The 21449-nt window shown below is 44.6% G+C and overlaps 1 protein-coding gene across 8 annotated transcripts in view; it reads left to right on the top strand.

The window, feature by feature from the left end:
- Positions 1–21449, top strand: part of phf2 (PHD finger protein 2) — a 217640-nt gene that overhangs the window by 49376 nt on the left and 146815 nt on the right. For all 8 annotated transcript variants that reach the window (XR_009790231.1, XR_009790230.1, XR_009790232.1 and 5 more), the window contains 5 exons: positions 5171–5312; positions 5410–5596; positions 5757–5919; positions 9305–9392; positions 9521–9627. Coding sequence is in view for 3 of the 8 variants with exons in the window: in XM_061785746.1 (XP_061641730.1) it covers positions 5171–5312; positions 5410–5596; positions 5757–5919; positions 9305–9392; positions 9521–9627 (687 nt within the window). In the remaining 5 variants the exon portion in view is untranslated. The remainder of the gene's footprint in view (positions 1–5170; positions 5313–5409; positions 5597–5756; positions 5920–9304; positions 9393–9520; positions 9628–21449) is intronic.

The raw sequence follows: 21449 nt of genomic DNA, 5'->3' as shown, positions 1-21449 counted from the left end.
GTGCTCAGAACTGTGAGGCAGATGTGCCAACCAGTCGGTCACCGTGCCGCACATTTATTTATGATTTTTTTTGTTCGCATTTTTTTTTTAATTGTATAAAAAACAATGTCCAATTAAAAGGTTCAGGGTGAAGAATGTATATACAGTAGAGAAAAGCCATGGATGACAAAAGGTAAGGTCTGCTAAGGGCATACAAAAAGAAAAATCAAGAAGAAATTCTTATCGGTAAGAACGAGTGATAGAGAAGAAAAATACAAGCTTTATAAAATAAATTGATGAATTATAAGAGGGCGGCACGGTGGCTGACTAGTTATGATGTCTGCATCACAGTTCTGAGGACCCAGGTGCAAATCCGTCTTCGCCTGTGTGGAGTTTGCATGTTCTGCCTTCGTGGGTTTTCTCCGGGTATTCTGGTTTCCTCCCACATTCCAAAAACTTCCACAGTACGTTAATTGCCGACTCTTAATTTCCTGTAGGTGTGAATGTGAGTGTCAATGTTTGTTTGTTTATATGTGCCCTGCGGTTGGCTGGCAGTTCAGGGTGTACCCCGCCTCTCGCCCAGACTCAATGAGGATAAGTGGTACAGAAAATGGATAATTTTTGTTACTTTTGTTTTATTGTATTTATTTTTCAGGATTTTCCAATATAATTTTCATTTTATTCAATTGTAGTACATTCCTATGTTCATAGTTACTTTATGTAACCCATTGATTAATCATAAGTAAATAATCTGTTTGATTGATATCACTTGATCAAGCCTTTTCTAAATTCCATACTGCAAAATAAGTAAAGCATGTATGATTATTGTTGATATCGGATCGGACCGGTATCAGATCGGATCGTTGGCTTGAGACATCCCTAACAATAATAAATGCAATTGTGGTTCTGCAAAAACTAGCAACACATATTATTAATAGGGCTGCTTATTACTTTCACACAGACCCACTTTTTATTAATTTAAATGTTATGAAATTAAAGGACTTAGACTATTATGAAGTAATGCAAATAATGTTCAGAGCAAAAACACAATCGCTTCCACACTCCATTCAAAAGTTATTTTCAATTCGGGAATCTCAATATAACTTAAGAGGTGTGTGTAAGTTTAATAACAAGTAAATAATCTGTTTGATTGATATCACTTGATCAAGCCTTTTCTAAATTCCATACCGCAAAATAAGTAAAGCATGTATGATTATTGTTGATATTGGATCAGTACAAAAAGCTATAATGGCAATCTAAAGGAGATGTGTTTCTCTTTTTGGAGTTAAATTTTGGAATGCCCATCCATCCATCCATTTTCTACCGCTTATCCGAGGTCGGGTCGCGGGGGTAGTAGCTTTAGCAGGGATGCCCAGACTTCCCTCTCCCCAGCCACTTCATCCAGCTCTTCCAGGGGGATCCCGAGGCGTTCCCAGGCCAGCCGAAGGACGTAGTCTCTCCAGTGTGTTCTGGGTCGTCCCCGGGGTCTCCTCCCGGTGGGATGTGCCCGGAACACCTCACCAGGGAGGTGTCCGGGAGGCATCCTAATCTGATGCCCCAGCCACCTCATCTGGCTCCTCTCAATGTGGAGGAGCAGCGGCTCTACTCTGAGCTCCTCCCGGATGACCGAGCTTCTCACCCTATCTCTAAGGAAGAGCCCGGATACAAGTGGCAGAAATGAGTTTCCTCCGCAGGGTATCTCGTTCTTTCAGTCACGACCCAGAGCTCGTGACCATAGGTGAGGGTAGGAACGTAGATCGACCGGTAAATTGAGAGCTTCGCCTTTCGGCTTAGCTCCTTCTTTACCACAACGGATCGATACAAAGTCCGCATCACTGCATACGCTGCACCGATCCGCCTGTCGATCTCCCGTTCCATTCTTCCTTCACTCGTGAACAAGACCCCAAGATACTTGAACTTCTCCACTTGGGGCAGGATCTCATCCCCGACCTGGAGAGGGCGCGCACCACCCTTTTCCGACTGAGGACCATGGTCTCAGATTTGGAGGTGCTGATTCTCCTCCCAGCTGCTTCACACTATGCTGCGAACTGCTCCAGTGAGAGTTGGCGATCACGGCTTGATGAAGCCAACAGAACCACATCATCTGCAAAAAGCAGAAATTCAATACTGAGGCCACCAAACCGGACCCCCTCTACACGCCTCGGCTGCGCCTTGAAATGCTGTCCATAAAAGTTCTGAACAGAATCGGTGACAAAGGGCAGCCTTGGCGGAGTCCAACGCTCACCGGAAACGAGTCCGACTTACTGCCGGATATGCGGACCAAACTCTGACTCCGGTCGTAGAGGACCGAACAGACCGTATCAGAGGGTTCGGTACCCCATTCTCCCGCAGCACCCCCCACAGGACTCCCCGAGGGACACGGTCGAACGCCTTCTCCAAGTCCACAAAACACATGTAGATTGGTTGGGCGAACTCCCATGCACCCTCGACGACCCTGCAGAGGGTTTAGAGCTGGTCCACTGTTCCACGGCCAGGTCGAAAACCACACTGCTCCTCCTGAATCTGAGATTCGACTTTCTGACGGACCCTCCTCTCCAGCACCCCTGCATAGACCTTACCAGGGAGGCTGAGGGGTGTGATCCCCATGTAGTTGGAACACACCACCCCAGTTTGCCAATCCAGAGGCACTGTCCCTGATGTCCACGCAATGTTGCAGAGGCGTGTCAACCAGGACAGCTCCACAACATCCAGAGCTTTTATGAACTCGAATATCATCCTCCCCTGGGGCCTTGCCACCAAAGAGCTTTTCAACCCCCTTGGTGACCTCAACCCCAGACATAGGAGAGCCCGCGTCAGAGAACCCAGACTCTGCTTCCGCATGGGAAGGCATGTCGGTGGCATTGAGGCGGTCTTCGAAGTATTCTCCCCACCGACTCACAACGTCCCGAGTCGAGGTCAGCAACGCCCCATCCCACTATACACAGTGTTGATGGTGCACTGCTTCCCCCTCCTGAGACGCCGGATGGTGGACCAGAATTTCCTCTTTCTCCATTGACTCACCGAACCCCTCCCATACCTGAGTTTTTGCTTCAGCGACCACCAAAGCTGCATTCCGCTTGGCCAACCGGTATCCATCAGCTGCCTCAGGAGTCCCACAGGCCAAAAAGGCCTGATAGGACTCCTCCTTCAGCTTGACGGCATCCCTCATCGTTGGTGTCTACCAACGGGTTTTGGGATTGCCGCCACGACAGGCACCGACCACCTTACGGCCTCAACAATGGAGGCAAAGTTCTGTCGGAGGTGGGAGTTGAAACTCCTTCTGACAGGGGATTCTGCCAGACGTTCCCAGCAGACCCTCATAATAGGTTTGGGCCTGTCACGTCGGACCGGCATCTTCCCCCACCATTGGACCCAACTCACCACCAGGTGGTGATCAGTTGACAGCTCCGACCCCTCTTCACTCGAGTGTCCAAGACATGCAGCCGCAAGTCCGATGACACGACCACAAAGTCGATCATCGAACTGCGACCTAGGGTGTCCTGGTGCCAAGTGCACATGTGGACACCCTTATGTTTGAACATGGTGTTCGTTATGGACAATCCGTGATGAGCACAGAAGTCCAATAACAGAACACTTCTCGGGTTCTGATTGGGGGGGCCGTTCCTCCCAAACACCCACTTCCAGGTCTCATTGTCATTGCCCACGTGAGCATTGAAGTCCCCCAGCTGAACGATGGAGTCCCCAGCGGGAGCGATCTCCAGCACCCCTCTAAGGACTCCAAAAAGGGTGGGTACTCTGAACTGCTGTTTGGTCCATAGTCACAAACAACAGTCAGGACCCGTCCCCCTACCCGAAGCGGGAGGGAGTCTACCCTCTCGTCCACCGGGGTGAACCCCAACGTACAGGCGCCAAGCCAGGGGGCAATAAGTATACCCACACCTGCTCATCGCCTCTCACCATGGGCAACTCCACAGTGGAAGAGAGTCCAACCCCTCTCGAGAGGACTGGTACCAGAGCCCAAGCTGTGTGTGGAGGCGAGTCCGAGTATATCTAGTTGGAGCTTCTCGACCTCACACACCAGCTCGGGCTCCTTCCCTGCCAGAGAGGTGACATTCCACGTCCCAAGAGCCAGCTTCTGTAGCCGGTGATCGGATCGCCAAGGTCCCTGCCTTCGGCCACCGCCCAGTTCGCACTGCACCCGACCCCTATGGCCCCTCCCACAGGTGGTGAGCCCATGGGAAGGAGAACCCACGATACCCTTTCGGGCTGTGCCCGGCCGGGCCCCATGGCTGCAGGCCCGGCCACCAGGCGCTCGCCTTTGAGCCCCACCTCCAGGCCTGGCTCCAGAGAGGGGCACCGGTGACCCGCGTCCGGGCAAGGGAAACCTCGATCCACTTATATTTTTCATCATAGGAGTCTTTTAGCCGTCCTTTGTCTGGTCCCTCACCTAGGACCTGTTTGCCATGGGTGACCCTACCAGGGGCGTGAAGCCCCAGACAACTTAGCTCCTAGGATCATTGGGACACACGAACCCCTCCACCACGATAAGGTGACGGCTTCCAGGAGGAGAATTTTGGAATGATGCAAGTATAAATTTTAAAAATTGTGATTCATTTTTATTTTTCAAAATAGTTGCTCGTAAGGCTGTTTTTGAAGATTGTAAACATTATTGACTTGTCTGTTGTTTTTTTCCCCCTTATATTTTGGAAGCTGGTAGCTTAATTAGATATGTTTGCTAAAAATTAGGCTAGGCTTTAACAAGCATTTTGCTTCTCCCTGTGCCAGTTCTGTCACTACTCAGTGTATGACTGTTTGTAAAATGTCTGTATTGTGAAATATGTTGCTGTATATTGACTGAATAAAAATACTACTACTATGACATGTAAGTTAACCACAGTAACAATAAGGCGTAGAAAAAAACTATTTGGCTACACCGCCATATCATTGACTTAAAATGAACACGGTGATCAGCATGCAGATTGAGGAAAGATGGATACATACACACATCTGACATTGTGTTGTACTTTGCATCTTTTTGTTTTTTATTATTATTGCAGAGGTGTGTCAAGCCATATTGTTCTCAGCAGACTGGTCAAAAATGTGTGGACCAAATTACCTTAAATTTGGGAAACGGTTTTATTTTACTTGAAAATGGATGGATGGAGGGATGGATGGTTGCTTCGTTGTTCATGAACATCTGTAATTTTGCCCTTTTTTTTCTTCATCTCAGGTCCTGATGTCGGTGTTGATGTTGTTGATGTCACTAGACAGACTGATAGCAAGATGAAGCTTAGAGAGTTTGTTGATTATTATTACAGCACAAACAGGAAGAGAGTATTAAATGTAATCAATCTGGAGTTCTCTGACTCAAGGTACACACTCAGTGGAAAACTTAAAAATATTCAACAATTTTGAAAGTGTGAAGGTATTCATGCCCAAATTCATGTTTCACTTTTTTCTCTGGAACAGGATGAACAGTATTGTGGAGAGCCCTCAAATTGTGCAGAGCTTGTCTTGGGTTGAAAACTACTGGCCTGAAGACGCTCTGCTTGGAAAGCCAAAAGTCACTAAATACTGTCTGATCTGTGTCAAAGACAGCTACACAGACTTCCACATTGAGTGTGGTGGTGCCTCTGTCTGGTATCATGTATTAAAGGTACCAAATGATTTTGGAGTGTTTGTAACCTGATTAAAATTGTGTTCAGATTGCACCAATTTTCTTTTCGAACCTCTGACTGATTTCTCTGAAAGAAAAAATGTGGAAAACACTGAATTGCACTCTTTCTTCGTAAAAGAAATTGCTGTCGTATTTCCAGGGAGAAAAGATCTTCTTTCTCATCAAGCCCACATCTGCCAATCTTTCTCTGTATGAGCGCTGGAGGTCATCATCCAATCACAGTGAAATGTTCTTTGCTGACCAAGTGGACAAGTGTTATAAATGCCATCTGAAGCAAGGACAGACTTTGTTCATCCCATCAGGTCAGAACTGAAAAACTACCTTCATGCCATGTGAGCTGTGATAAATAGTCATATTTCACAAGTCTGTAGAGTTCTAGTAAAAAATTTGGACATCTTCTGTTTCAATTGCATGCGTAAATGTCCAATATTTTTCCTGAGACTGTACATATTTTTTAGAAAGTGAAATTCATGAAAATGTTCATTTTTCCCCCCCCTAAAAGTTAGCGGGGGGAAAAAAAGTCAATCAATCAATAAAAATTTATTCATATACAGTGGAACCTTGTTTTTTGTGATTAATCTGCTCCTAAACGTCTGATTAAAACCGAAGCATACTAAAGCCAAAGCAGTATTTCCCATTGGAATGACTCTAAATCCAATTAATCCATCCCAGACACCCATAAATATTGACAAAAAATACATTTTATAGACAAGTATAGTTTTACATGCAAAAAACATGGTGAAATAAATATGACTAATCAAATGGATCGATAAATAAATGTATTGTCTCAAATATCGATGACTCTGATACCAGAACAACGATTCTCAAAATTAAGTATCGATACTTTTGATATTTAAGTCATTTAAGGGACTGTCACTTCAGTAACGTAACAGAAAGGAAATTGGTTCTATGGATCATGAGCAGACACACATGGATCTTTAGGAGACACACAATCGAGGAACATTTTCCGCGCAACAAATGCCAAAATCTATTTGCAGTGGCCAAAATGTAATTGTGGCGGCCTGCCACAGATATGAGGGAAACCCTGATCAGTCTTACCTTTTTTGGAGACTCTTGTTGATGTATGGAAGGACAAGAGAGGGAGAAAGGAAGGTTATTGTTTTGAAAGGACATCCGACCAATCCAGGCTTACTTCCCTTTCTCTTTTTTGGTGCGAGAACCATCTTGAGTATCACTAGAGCCCTGTCCCACAAAAAAATCTGTCCAGAGAGGTCTGTTTCTGGCATCTCTAAGATTTGCTTAATCTTAAATCTGCTTAAAGGCATTGTCATTGAATAAATTGCAGACACAGCTTGCAAAAGCTTTGTTGGGGTGATATTTCTCACAAAATCTTGCACTTCACTTGCACTGAAGGCACATTCTCAACTCTCTTCCTCCTCCTCTGAAGGAAGTTCCTCAGCTCGAAGGTCTTGCAGCTCTCCAGTGGTTAGCTCTTCCCTGTGGTTATTCACAAATTCTTCCATATTGTGGCAACTCACGTCCAACCCCATGGACAATAGAGTCCACTACAGGTGCAGGGTCATCAAAATCCTACTCAAGGACACATACTGGCCACAATTTTTTCCAAGCAGTTCATTGTCCTGGAAGTCACTACATGCCAAGCCTTAACAATCAGGCTTATGTAAATAAGGATATTTGTGATTCCTCCAAAATTCTCCTTAGGTCAATTCAGTGTTCAAAGTCACTTCAAAGAACCTTTGGAACAGTGCTTTGGTGTAAAGATTTTTGAAGTGTGAAATTACCTGTTGGTCCATGGGGTTGAATGAGAGGAGTTGCATTAGGGTGAACAAACTTCACATTGATGTGACCAAACTCCTCCAACAGCTGCTCTTCCAAGCCTGGAGGATGAGCGGGCGCATTGTCCATGACCAGTAGGTGGTCCTGTTTGACATTTTTTTTTCCAAAAGAGGCCTGTTTCATCACAGTTAAAGAATAGTTGGCTTCGGAATCCTTCAGCCACTATCTACTCACTCACAGACGAATCTTTCGGCTGCATGTCTGCCTGAACTTGCATCCTCGCCATGTCTTAGGACAATGTGAATGCCAGTTCGCTTCTTACAATTGTCAAACCAACCTATGCTGGCCTTAAATTCACTCACAGAAGCACTCGTTCCAGCCATTGTCTTCACGAGATCCGCATGCAACAGCCGTGCCTTTTCACGAATGAAACGGTGTCTCCCACTTAGCTGTTTTTTCTTTATCCTCACCAGTAAAAACTTGTCCACATCTTCAACTGCTTGGAATCTGTGTTTTGTCAGACACATTTCCCTTTTTGCAATATCAGCTTCCTTGATTTTGTTTGTTTTCGCCAGGATTAAATTTAGCATTGAGGCAGGCTTTATCTACATCCCGATGAGATCGGCCCTCCGTATGCCATTTTCTTACTTTGCTACGGTTATTTTTTTAACTTGATCGTCTTTTGTGTCTTCTTCTTTGAAGGGCTAACACCTGGAATTTCCTTGGCCCCATGGTGGACTAGCTGGCAGTTGCTGAAGATACAAAAACCTTTATAAATGCCCGAATGCACTGGCTGCGTGATACTCATTCAGTTAGAATAGACTGTACAATGTTGCGCATGCGCACTGGATGCTTCATGTGGGTGTGCAAATGTTTTGCGTGGGCGGGCAATTCCTGGACATAAGATTTTTTTTTTTCCCCAACGAAAATGAATGAGTCAATGAACAAATTCCAGAACAAAATGTCGGTCAAATTAATCAGAAATAACCAATATTGAACACAAATTGGGGCATACGAAAACCAAGGTCCCACTGTACCACTTTTCATACGTAAAAATTGCAACACACCTCCCAGCATGGAGGCTTCCATGAGGAGACACTGGAGTAAAACTTAAAAAGATGAAGACAACAGGACAGGATAAAAACTGAAGGACAATAGGAGAGACAATAAAATGGGGTACAAAATATATATGAAAAAAACAAATCAGTAGATAAATATCGAACTAAATAAGAAAGAAATCAGTTTAAGGCTAAATAAATAAGAAATCAGTTAAAAGCTAAGCCAAACAGGCGAGTCTTGAGCCTAATTTTAAAAGCATCAACAGTCTGTAAGTGCCTGATGCCATGGGGTGCGGGCCATAATGGCTGAATGTAGCCTTTTGTAGGTTTTGTTTGTAGTTTTTGGAATAGTTAAAAGACCGGTGCCAGAGGACTTTAGGACTCACGAGGGTTGATAGGATAAAAGCATAACAGATGCTATGGCGCAAGACCGTTAAGATGTTTAAAAGCTAGTAGAAGAACCTTAACATCGATCCTGAAACTCACAGGGAGCCAATGCAGTGATGCTTCCACCCTCTGGTCTTCGTCAGCACACGAGCAGCTGATTTCTGAAGTAGTTATGGAATGGCCCACACCTCTCATACGACATTTCTTCTTACTTTTTATGAAGTCATATTCAGATTAATCTCAACCCTTTACATATTTCTGTGTATGTGTATGATAGTTTTTAATCATGTTTGTGGCAAGATGTCGTTTTCCTGCTCCATTTAATTTGAAGATGTATGCAGCAGATTATTGGCACACCTGTCCACTATTTTCCAAGTACCAAAATTAAAGAAAATGTGACGCTCTGTTATTAATTGTCTGTGATATCATATGCAGTTGTTGATGTTTATTTGTTTTCCTTTTAATGATGTCTGCATTTATTCAGGTTGGATCAATGCTATTCTGACTCCTGTTGACTGTTTGGCATTCTCTGGCCATTTTGTCCACAACTTGAGTGTCGAGATGCAGATGAGGTTTGAACACTTGTTTTATCACACACACAAAATCACCCTTTATTCTGCCTTGCTAGCCATTTTGTTTGATAAGATTTTGACAATATAAACTTAACTTATGCTAAAGCAGTTCCGTTGATTTTCTTTAGAGCAAATGAAATTGAGAAGCGGCTAAAGGTGAAAACCATCACCCCGTTCCCAAACTTTGAGACAGCATGCTGGTACGTGGGACGCCATCTCCTTGAACGATTCAAAGGTGAACACTTAGTTTTCTGTGGAAGCCCAAGTCGTATTTTTCAGTAATATATTCTGTATTGCGAGAATGCCAACTTAAATCATCATTTACTGTACCTAGCAAAAAAGTCATGAAAGCAAAGATGATAACTCGTCAGCCTGCACATTCACAGCAATGTATGCCTGCTGTACATATTATGCAGGTGGATGGTTTCATATTTCGGTCGTTAAACCCGCAAATTGCAGAGTTCACAGGTCACACTTCAAAGGATTTGGCTGGCAGGAATCCCTTGTAACCAGTATTCAAATAGTTCAACAAACATATAGTTAAAGTCGCCTATTGTTTTATTTTTGCACCATTTCATCCATGTCTGTGTGTGTGTTGGGTGTTATGAATGCTAGTTTTGATTCATATAGCCTTGTCATTCATATACGAATATTCCCCTCAAAAAGTATTGGAGATAAAAGATGAAAGGTTAAGCCCTTGTCTCTTATTAATCTTATAATGTCACACCCAAATGTTTTCAGTGTACAGCTAGGATTTGGCCAATACTTTTGGAGGGGATTATAAAATGACATTGTAAGCTTTTTGAGTGCAGTGGGACGACTACTGTTTTCTGTGGTCATATCGTTTCCCTTTTTTGGTGTGCATCCACTTCAGTGCCATCAGTGCTACATTAAAGTCTGCTGTAGAAAAGCATTTTGAGAATTCATACTAGAATTGGAAATTCATTTGACACAGTTGTTTGAAGTTGAAGATTGAATACACTAGCAATCTTAGGATTTCACCTCATCAAGGCTGTGGCTGATCAAGGCTGTGGCTGAACCATATCCAACCAACCATACAATATGTGGACAGTTGAGTCTGACAATCAAAATTATTCAACCCCCATTAGAAATGACATTTATGTACACAATTTACAAACTTTCAATGATGTACTAACAAAGCAACAGTTTAATAGTTCCACACAGCTAATAATTCAAGCTGTTTCAACATAAAACAATGAATAGTTCAACCTAAAAATTATTTAACCCCTTCTTGACAAGCATGTTCTTTACTTTGTAGAACACCTGTTGTTGTTGTTGTTATACAGTAGTATGCTGCTAATGAGATATATGGCCAGACACCAGCTGGCAGCATTCTTCAGGAATTTTAGCATGTTCCTTGAGAACAATGGTCTCGAGTTCAGTAATTTATCTGCTACTGTGACTTTTCACCCTTAGTTGGGATAGTCTTCAATTCCCTCTGACGCTGAACAGAATAAGCGATGTAGACAATGAATGGCGTGATGGTTTGCCCGTTACAACAGACTTATTTTGCAATAAAGAAGAGAAAAACCAAAGACCAAGCCCGAAACCTTGGTGTTCTGATAGATTCCGACCTGGCTTTCAACAGTCATATCAAATCAATTACTAAAACTGCCTTCTACCATCTGAAGAACATATCCAGAGCGAAGGCTTGCATGTGACAAGCAGACCAGCAGAAGCTCATCCATGCTTTTATCGCAAGCAGACTTGACTATTGTAATGGTCTTCTGACTGGACTCCCTAAAAAGAGCATTAAACAGCTGTAGCTCATTCAGAATGCTGCAGCTCGGATACTGGCCAAAACAAAGAGGTCAGAGCATATTACTCCAATTCTAAAGTCTTTACATTGGCTTCCAGTCAGCTTTATAATAGATTTTAAAGTTCTGCTACTTGTATATAAATCACTAAACGGTTTAGGTCCTGAATACATGAATGAAATGCTAATGGACTATAAACCCAGTAGGGCTCTGAGAACGACAGACTCAGGTCAAATAGTGGAGTACAGAGTCCAAAGCAAACATGGGGAAGCAGCATTTAGCTATTATGCTGCACACAAATGGAATAAGTTGCCAACAGAATTGACGTCAGTGTGAATGTTTTCAAGTCCAGGTTAAAAACTCTTCTTTTTCCCCATGCTTTCTAGAGCATTTCCACTTTTAAATTATATTTCTTGCACTGTACGCTGTTTTAATTGTATTTTTCTTTTTTTCTTTTTTTCTCTTTGTTTTAAATGTTTGACAACCCAGACACGTCCAAAAGTGTATGTAGAAGGGGTCACTCGACGTGGATAATTCTGCCAAGCCCATATCGTCCATGCCCATTAGACAACCAGATGTACAGGTTTCCAATAGCATGCCCCCTGTTGCCTCATTTCACAGTGTGTGTCAGACATCAAACCACATCAAACCTTCAACAAAAACTCACTTGTAGTGAGAGATGCGAATACATATTGAAACAAATAAATGGCCTTCCAACGGCTGTCATAAATGTGAGGATTTCTACCCGACACAAAGCCCCACTTCTCATCAAAGTGACTCTCTACAAATTCTGTCTGATGAGAAGCAAGCGATGCCAGACCTTGTCAGATTCATTGCTTGTCGCGAACTAGTGTCATCTCGACTCACACAATTCAACAACCAACCTGAGTGTTTCCGAGCCAGAAAAGCATCCTTATACAATACCATTAGAGATTTTCATCTCTCAGTTTGTGAACAACTGGATCTTCTGGTAAAGTGGCTGGGTCGAGACTCAGGCAAATGCGCTAGACGGATAAGAACTGTGCATGTTAATCGTCCAGAACAGGGACTTAGAGCTGTATGGGAACAGCTCAGTGAAAGCAATGGCCATCGAAGAGACGTGATAGTTTCCCTAAAGTGATGAACAGGGATTATCGTAAATGAACAGAGTTTGGGTTGGGGACTGATTTATGGAGGTGCAAGCTGCAATGGTCTATTGGGGATAAGCTATTTAGCTACATCTCGTGGCTTCAACCCAATTGCACAAAAAGCTTCCATTTCGCATGCAAAAAGGCTCACACAGGGCTCTAAGTTTAAAGACGAACACAGATTTCCTTCTCCGCCATATGTTTTCATGAAATTTGTGTGTAAACAGGCGAGGATGCGTAATTACCCCAGGTTTGCCTTTGCAGCGTTCATCAGCAAGTTAGCAGGTCCAAACAAGCAGCTACACAAAATGGAAAACAGAGGCCTGTTGCTGTTCTTAAAACAGGCATTTTTCTTAACACGTCATCTGTCACTCACAATACGCCATATTCATCCATCAATTCTCCATCCGTCACAAGCTGGCCCACCTTTAAAGAAGATCTAGCAAAAGTTTTGTGTTACACAATAAACCACACTCCTTGTTCAAATGTCATGGCTTCCAGGAAAAGCTGATGGATGAAATGGCTTTATTAAAGAAGCATGGGATATGGTATAAGTGCTGAAAAGCATTCAATCCTGCAGGGAACTGTGAAGAAAACATCAGCTGTACAGAATGTATGAGTAAGACACACATTGGAACCCTTCATGCCAGTTCCATGGTCTATAAGCACAGAAACCCATGCTTCAGAGGATGGTCGTAAGCGAGATAGTGTAACAAGGGATTCTGCTGTTTGCTAAACATACACCGATATCTGTGGCCATAAAAACTCTAGTGATTGACCATGCTCAAAAATGTGTTGTCAAGGTTTACCCAGCCGGAGACCCTGACTGCAGTCTGGATGTATACAATCGTGGATGTTGAAAGCCACAGGTCTCTTGTACACTCAATCTTCAATCTCTCAGGACCCGCTTCACCATACTCTGTAAAAAACCTGCGCTGGAACATGGGAAAGAGAAGGCAGACAGGCACATGGTTTTGTCGTGGAACCCATAATGGGAGTATTACGCTTCCATTACCAACACTGATTGAATGTAATGAGATACCCAACAATTATTCAGAAATACCAACTAAAGAAGAGGCTATGGCACACACCCAGTTGAAGCATCTTGCTAAACATATCTCACGTCGTGGAATAAGTCCCCATCATGTTTTTACTGTGGTGAGCCATAATTAGGGTTCACAAGGTCCGGGAGCAGGTGAATGGCCCACATGACGCACCCTTTGCAAAGAAGTTCGACCTCAGTTTGGTGATTGTGGAAAATGTACTGTTTGTGTTGGAGATGTGTAATATCTATACACAGGCTCTCCAATGCCTCACCACACTGCAGCAATCTTTCAAAAGAAACCCTGGAATGAAAAAACAATTTGTCACATTTATGAAGAACATCTTTCAAAGTGGATAGCCAGAGGAAGCTCCCCCACTAGTACCTGGAGGAAAACATTGGTACTTACCGTCGTTCAGGGTTTACCATCCCAGAAAATCCTCTCTGATCAGCCTCTCCTTAAACCAGGTGCTTTTGACAGAATCGGATTGAAACAGCAACCTTGTGGTTGTCCTTCCATAGAGAGTCAATTTCCTTTACCGTGGGCATTCAACAAATGTTCCATAACTTCATGGTACGGCCTGTAGATCACAACTTTCTGAGATTTCTTTGTTTCAGAGATAACGACCGAGCAAAGGAGATTGTGGAGTATCGGATGAATGTCCACATCTTTGGAAAGAGCCCGTCCCCGGCTGTGGCTATTTACTGCCTAAGGAGAGCGAAACGCAAAGGTCAGAATGATCACGGGAAAGATGCAAAATAATTTGCTGAAAGAGACTTTTATGTGGATGACTGGTTGAAGTCCCTTGCGACAGCCACTGAAGCAATCAGTCTGCTCAAAAGAACGCAGGAGATTATTTAATCTCAGGTTGCACAAATTAGCATCCAACGGTAAGGAGGTCATGTCAGCATGTGAGTCAGAGGATCATGCTGTCAACCTCAAGGACCTGGACGTAACTTTTGATGAGTTGCCAGCACAGCGTAGCCTGGGATTACGTTGGGACTTGGAATCTGACTCGTTAACCTACAACGTTGAAAATAAGAGGAAGCCATTTACTCGATGAGGAGTTCTTGCTACTGTTAACAGCCTGCACAATCCTCTTGGGTTCGTCACTCCTGTGACTATTCAAGGAAAAGTCATCCTCAGAGAACTCACCGCAGACTGGGATGCTCCACTACCTGACGGGAAGGAAAAGTTATGTGTCAGGTAGAGAGATGGTCTTCAAGAGTTGCAGAACCTGAAGATCCCCAGACCTTACGCTCATCTGTTACCATCGACAGCCAAATTAACAGCACTGTGTATTTTTGGAGACGCCTCTGAGAGAGCAGTCGCCACTCTTGCATATAGGAAGATAGTCAATGGAGAAGGGAAATGCTCATATCTGTGGTGCACCACATATATAACAATGCGAATAAATTAGATTTAACTACCTTAAGTAAGGCGGCACGGTGGCCGACTGGTTAGAGCGTCAGCCTCACAGTTCTGAGGTGCGGGGTTCAATCCCCGTCCCCGCCTGTGTGGAGTTTGCATGTTCTCCCCGTGCCTGCGTGGGTTTTCTCCGGGCACTCCGGTTTCCTCCCACATCCCAAAAACATGCATGAATTGGAGACTCTAAATTGCCCGTAGGCATGACTGTGAGTGCGAATGGTTGTTTGTTTCGATGTGCCCTGCGATTGGCTGGCAACCAGTTCAGGGTGTACCCCGCCTCCTGCCCGATGACAGCTGGGATAGGCTCCAGCACGCCCGCGACCCTAGTGAGGAGAAGCGGCTCAGAAAATGGATGGATGGATGGATACCTTAAGTAAACAAAAAAATCTAAAAAAAAATAAAAATAAATCCGCTTATTGCAATAATCAAATATCTTAAATGATAAATGAATCAATTCTACACAGTGCAACATTGTAGAAGTAAAACCAACACACCAAAGACACACCAAATAGACCAACAAGTCTTGTGTCGAAATGAACAACAGAAATCTCAGTTCCATACAATTTACAGACATTAAAAGTCTGCTTTCAAAATTAAAATACAGTGGACCCTTGATAAAACGGATATCGGATGAAACTGACTGTCGGGACTGAACAATGTGTCCAAAAAAATAGTTTCACTTTGTCACTTAAACTGCTGTTGACAAAGTCTGTTAGTTCCAGAATTGGCCACTGTTGTTTACTGGCGCTGTGGCGCAATGCAGGAAGAGAACGCGGCTAACGTATTTCCGGGTCACAGATATACAAAAATAGCGCCTACGTGGTGGCCATGTTGAAAGTGGGGCATTGACGGGATGGCCATGTCATGATGAATATATTTATTGTCTATTGTACATAGACTGGCAACGCAGAGAGAGCAGCACAAGTCTCTGGAGTCTGGAACATGCTATTTTTGGTACAGTCACAGTTTTATTTTGTCAAGCCTTTCGCTTTTGGCAATGGATTTTGAACTAGGACGCACCAATTCATCGCGGCTCTTGAAAGCGACTCATCTATGGTGAAGAAGAATCACTTTTTTATTGTCATGAACATGCATGCATGCATGCACACAAAATTTGTTCTCTGCATTTAACCCATCACAGTGAACACATACACATATTAGTGGAACACACTGGAGCAGGGGGCAGCTGAAGCGCCCGGGGAGCATTTCGGGGTATCAGTGTCTTGCTCAAGGACACCACAGCCGTGAGTCCAGGGGATGTTGGTGGATGGTCCAGTCGGGGTCTTGAACCTAGGTCCCCCACGGTGGCAGGCGATGATCTTAACCATTGGGCCAGGGCTGCCCATCCGGCTATGATGAGTATTGTACGTCAACAATTTCATCATGAGGAATTATAATTTTTCGTAACATACTCTATTTGAGTGTAAGCTGCTTGTAGTCCGACTTCTTCCTTTCCTTTTATGTCCTCTAGTTTTATCTCTCATTCTCAAACCTCATGCTGCTACTGAGCACTAATCTTAATGCATCGTTCTTCTGCAGCCAACTACTTGTCATTGCAGTAGTTCATAAGCCTGATTCACATATGAACTGCACCAGAGCCTCCCCCGCCCATCCCCAGTGAAAAACAATTGCAATTGACGTCGTTGACTTCATGTTTCGAGCCTAATTGATGTCTTTAGACATCAGATGCAGTGAATTAGTTAATAAATAATAATAATGCTGTCAGGATCTGATGTTAACGGGACCCAGAAGGAAGCGGAGGCTGAAAGGATTGTGGTGAAAGGTTTGTTGAAGTGGATATTTAGGATTGATCCTTGGGGCGTATTGGGTGGTCCTCGAGGCGGGTAACGTGCAGCAGGCGGTGGCGTGAGCTGGTGGGCGGCGTGGCGGTTGAGGTCAGCATGGCGGGGAACACAGAGGGAGTACTGAGGAGAAGGAAGAACACGGGGGAAGCAGGGAATCTGAGACGGGCGTATCTTATGTGCAAGTGGAGAGCTGTTATACCGCAGGAGAAACGCTAATACTCTGGCAAGGATTTTCGGGATCTGGCAGGCTTTAATGCAGGTGGTAATGAAGGCTGATTGGTGACAGGTGTACAGCTGAGTAGGTGCTGAGAGAGAGGGCGAGAGAGGCGCAAGGTGCCACCTGAGCTCCAACAGAGGTACTGCAGGGCAAGCTCATGACAGTACCCCCCGCTCAACGGATGCCTCCTAGCGTCCTGCCCGGCTTTCCCGGGTGAGCCGTGTAAAAGTCAGAAAGAAGGGAGTCGTCTCCGGACCATGCCCTCCCAGTCTACCAGATAATGGTAACCCCTCCCCCTGGGCCGTGAAAGCCGGATAGTTGTCGATAATGCGCGGGGGGTGGAGGGGCACGGCCGGAGGGCTATGATCACAGGTGAAGACAGGCTTGAGTAGTGACAGTTGGATGAATCGTCAGAGATTGCGGAAGTTTAAGTTCAACTGACGTGGGATTGATGATTTTAGTGATTGGGAACGAACCAATAAAGCGTGGAGTGAGTTTGCAGGATTCAGTCTGGAGTGGGAGGTCGCGGGACGAAAGCCGAACGGGCTGATCCACCTTGTACTCAGGCGTAGGGGAACAACGAAGGTCTGCGAGCCATTTATTCCTCTCCGCGGACTGGACCAAGGCTGCCCTGACGTCCTTCCACACGGACTGGACCCTTTTAAGGTGATCCATTACCACGGGAACTGCCACCGCATGCTCCGGTTCCTTAAATAACGGAGGTTGGAAACCGTAACATGCCATGAATGGAGACATACCGGTGGCGGAGCTCGTGAGGGAGTTGTGGGCGTACTCAATCCAAGGGAGGAATGAGCTCCAGGTAGTGGGGTTGCGTGCGGCAACGCAGCGAAGAGCTGACTCCAGAGACTGATTCGCCCGCTCCCTCTGGCTGTTGGTCTGAGGGTGGTACCTGGAAGACAAGCTGGCTGAGGCACCCACTGCTTTACAGAACTCCTTCCAAACAAGGGGGGAGAACTGACGACCTCAGTCCGAGACGATGTCCATGGGGATAACGTGGAGTTTGAAAACATGAAGAACGAGGAGGTTAGCAGTTTCAAAGGCAGAGAGAAGCTTGGGAAGGGGAATGTAATGGACTTACTTAGAAAATCGATCGATAATAGTGAAAATGTTACCGTCAGAGGGGAGTAGGCCGGTGGCGAAATCCAAAGCGATGTGGGACCAAGGGCGGCTTGGAATGGGTAAAGGGCGTAGCAGACTAGCTGGGTGCAGGTGTAACGCCTTCCTTCGGGCACAGACGGAGCAGGCTTGGACGAATACCCGGGTGTCTGACCAGGCTCGGCCACCAGAAATGTTGGATGAAATGGATGGTGCGTGTGATACCGGGATGAGAGGTGAGCTTGGAGTTGTGGGCCCACTGAAGGACATCAGAGTGTGCGGAATCAGGTACGAACAGCCGGTTCGGAGGTCTGGGCCGGGTGAGTCTTTTGAGCCTCTTTTACCACCTGTTGGATTTTCCAGGTGGCCGCTCCAACGAAGCACGAGGAAGGGAGGATGGTTTCTTGTTCTGCAGGGCTGGAGGGGAGTCAATATATGTGAGACAGGGCGTCAGGTTTGCCGTTCCGGGATCCAGGTTGGAAGGAGAGGCTAAAATTAAATCGGCTCAAGAAAAGGGCCCAGCGAGCTTTTCGGGGGTTAAGGCGTTTGGCGGAACGGAGGTAATCAAGGTTCTTCTGATCAGTCCAGATAACAAACGGAACTTCAGTCCCCTCCAGCCAGTGCCTCCATTCCTCCAATGCCCAGATGATGGCTATCAGTTCTCGGTTGCCAACGTCGTAGTTCCGTTCCGCAGGGGATAGACGACGGGAAAAGAAGGCACAGGGGTGAAGTTTTTAGGAAGAGGGTCCCGCTGCGATAGAACGGCCCCCGCCCCAGTGTCTGAGGCGTCCATCTCTACCATGAACTGGAGGAAGGGATCTGTCTGACGTAGGATGGTAACACTGAAGAAAAGGGTTTTCAGCTGGTGGAAGGCTTGTGATGAAGCATGAAGCAATGAATTGACGGGAATTGACGGGATTTGCCACAATAAATACACAGTCTCTGGGTGACGCGACGCTGACGTTCCTGAGGGTCTAGTCGTGTATTACCTAGTTGCATGGGCTCATCTGGTGCAATAGGGGGTGACGAAGGGGCAGTCGGAGGCGTAGAAGGCGGGTGAGATGCTGACGGTGCCGTGCCCATGGTGGAAGTGATCTTGCGTGCTCTAACCCCCATCTCTCGCGCTCTCTCCCGTAGCCGGCTGGAAAGTGAAATTAGATCCTCGAGAGAGGCGGGCTCATCTCGCGCAGCAAGCTCGTCCTTCAGCTGCTCAGACAGACCCTTCAAAAAGATTCCCCTAAGCACGGCGTCATCCCACCCGCATTCACCCGCAAGAATTCTGAATTTGACGGAATGTGAGGCAACGGAACTCGCACCCTGAGTGACCGTAAGGAGGCGGCGAGTGGCTTCTCTGACCTGAACGGGGTGACCAAAAACTTTCTTGAGTTTGGCGGAAAAATAATCAAATAACTGGAATACCGGGGAAGAGTTTTGCCATAACGCGGTTGCCCATTTAGCTGCTTTGCCGCGGAGAAGGTTAGTGACAAACCCGACCTTGGATTGTTCGGTGGGATAACTTTGCGGTTGTAGGTTGAAAACTACGGAGCAATTAAGAAGGAATTAGCTGCAGAGTAATGGTCCTAAAATTGACCTCTGAGGAATGCCTGTTTTACATTTTAGAAAAGATGATTATTTATTTTTTTTCCTATTACTAATGATGATGCATTGTTCACGATTCATAAGGTATGACGCAAAGCAAGAATTTTTTTCAGAAAAATTTAATTTTAAAAGTTGCGACAAAAGAGTATTATGATGTACAGTGTCTAATGCCTTTTTTTAAGATCTAAAAAAAAATATGCTTCCATAGTCTATGTAAGATTCGATTTTTTTTTCCCAACATATAACAATTTGCACTCTGTAAAAAACTTTGGTTTGAACTAAAATTGTAATCAGTGTAGATAATCATTTTATTCTAGTTGCATTGCCGCAATCTTTTCCAAATGTGTTTCGAAAACAGGAAGAATACTTATTGGCTGATAATTGCTCACCTGATCTGCAGCCCCAGATTCAAAAATTAGACTGATTTTTGCTTGTTTCCACATTTATGTGAACTTTCCAGTAGTCATTGAGGCGTTGATAAGGTGAGTGAGTAGGTTTGCCAATATGTTACAGCAGATTTTGAAGAGAGAAGTAACCAGGTTATAAAGGTCTTTCGAGTGTGTAATTTTAAATTTGATGATAATCTCATTAACCTTTTTTCCCCCATTTTTTTGTAATTCAAAGGTTCCTTAACTTCATCCATCCATCCATTTTCTGAGTCGCCTTTCCTCACTAGGGTCGCGGGCGTGCTGGAGCCTATCCCAGCTATCATCGGGCAGGAGGCGGGGTACACCCTGAACTGGTTGCCAGTCAATCGCAGGGCACATACAAACAAACAACCATTCGCACTCACATTCACACCTACGGGCAATTTAGAGTCGTCAGTTAACCTACCATGCATGTTTTTGGGACGGTGGAGGAAACCGGAGTGCCCGGAGAAAACCCACGGAGGCACGGGAAGAACATGCAAACTCCACACAGGCGGGAACTCAGAACTGCACGGCAACAGTGTTAGACGAATTGAAAAGCTTTTAATAATTTTTCATCACCATCTTTAGATGTCATACCCAAAGTTAGAAGTCGATCAGACAAAATGTCGAGGAGGAGTTTGTTAAAATATGACCGCTATAAAGGTGAAAAATTAAGTAAAATGAGAATGTAAATTAAAAATGGCAGCCTTCCTGTTTGGTTTATGGTATGGGTCCAAGAAACCTTTTTTGTAGATCTTGGGCTGTTACATATTCCTCCCAATTTTGGAAGACATTGGTAAAATGTACTGCTGGGGCTGCTTTTGTGAATTTTTTTTAGGAGATGCTACGAAGGCATTTCGTCAGAGGGGAGTGGGCCGTTTTATGAGTTTGCATGTATGTTTAGACCCTCAAAACAGTTTTGGGTTCTTGACAAACAGCATGTCACCATGGGAATAGCAATACACAAAATGAAAAGCTTTTGACAACTTTTCGTTCGACATCTTGAGATGAGACACTCAAAGTTACAACTCAATTAGATAAAATCTCTAGGAGAAATTAGTTACAGTGCAGTGAAAAAGTATTGGCCCCTTTCTCAAATTCTTATATTTTTGCATAGTTTCCCGATGTTAATGTTTCAGACCATCAAGTTAATATAAATATCAGACAAATATAACCCAAGTGAACTTAACCTAATAACGGTTGGCCCATTCTCAGTAGCAGCAACTGAAATCAAGTGTTTACTCTAACTGGCAATGAGTGTTTCACATCTCTGTGGAGATATTTTGGCCCACTCTTACTTGCAGAATTGTTTAAATTCAGCAAAAAGTCTAGACTTTGAGTAGGCCACTCCAAAACCTTCATTTTGTTTTTTTAAGCCATTCAGAAATTGACTTGCTGGTGTGTTTTTGATCCTTATCCTGCTGCAAAACCTAAGTGCGCTTCAGCTTGAGATCACAAACTGGCTGAACATTCTCCTTCAGTCCTCCTTCACTCCTTATGTCTCAATAGTATTTTCTATCGAATGGCTGTCTTG

Source organism: Phyllopteryx taeniolatus, chromosome 9 (genome assembly GCF_024500385.1).
Source record: "Phyllopteryx taeniolatus isolate TA_2022b chromosome 9, UOR_Ptae_1.2, whole genome shotgun sequence".
NCBI classification, from domain to species: Eukaryota; Metazoa; Chordata; class Actinopteri; order Syngnathiformes; family Syngnathidae; genus Phyllopteryx; species Phyllopteryx taeniolatus.
This window is presented reverse-complemented; position numbering and strand designations above follow the sequence as displayed.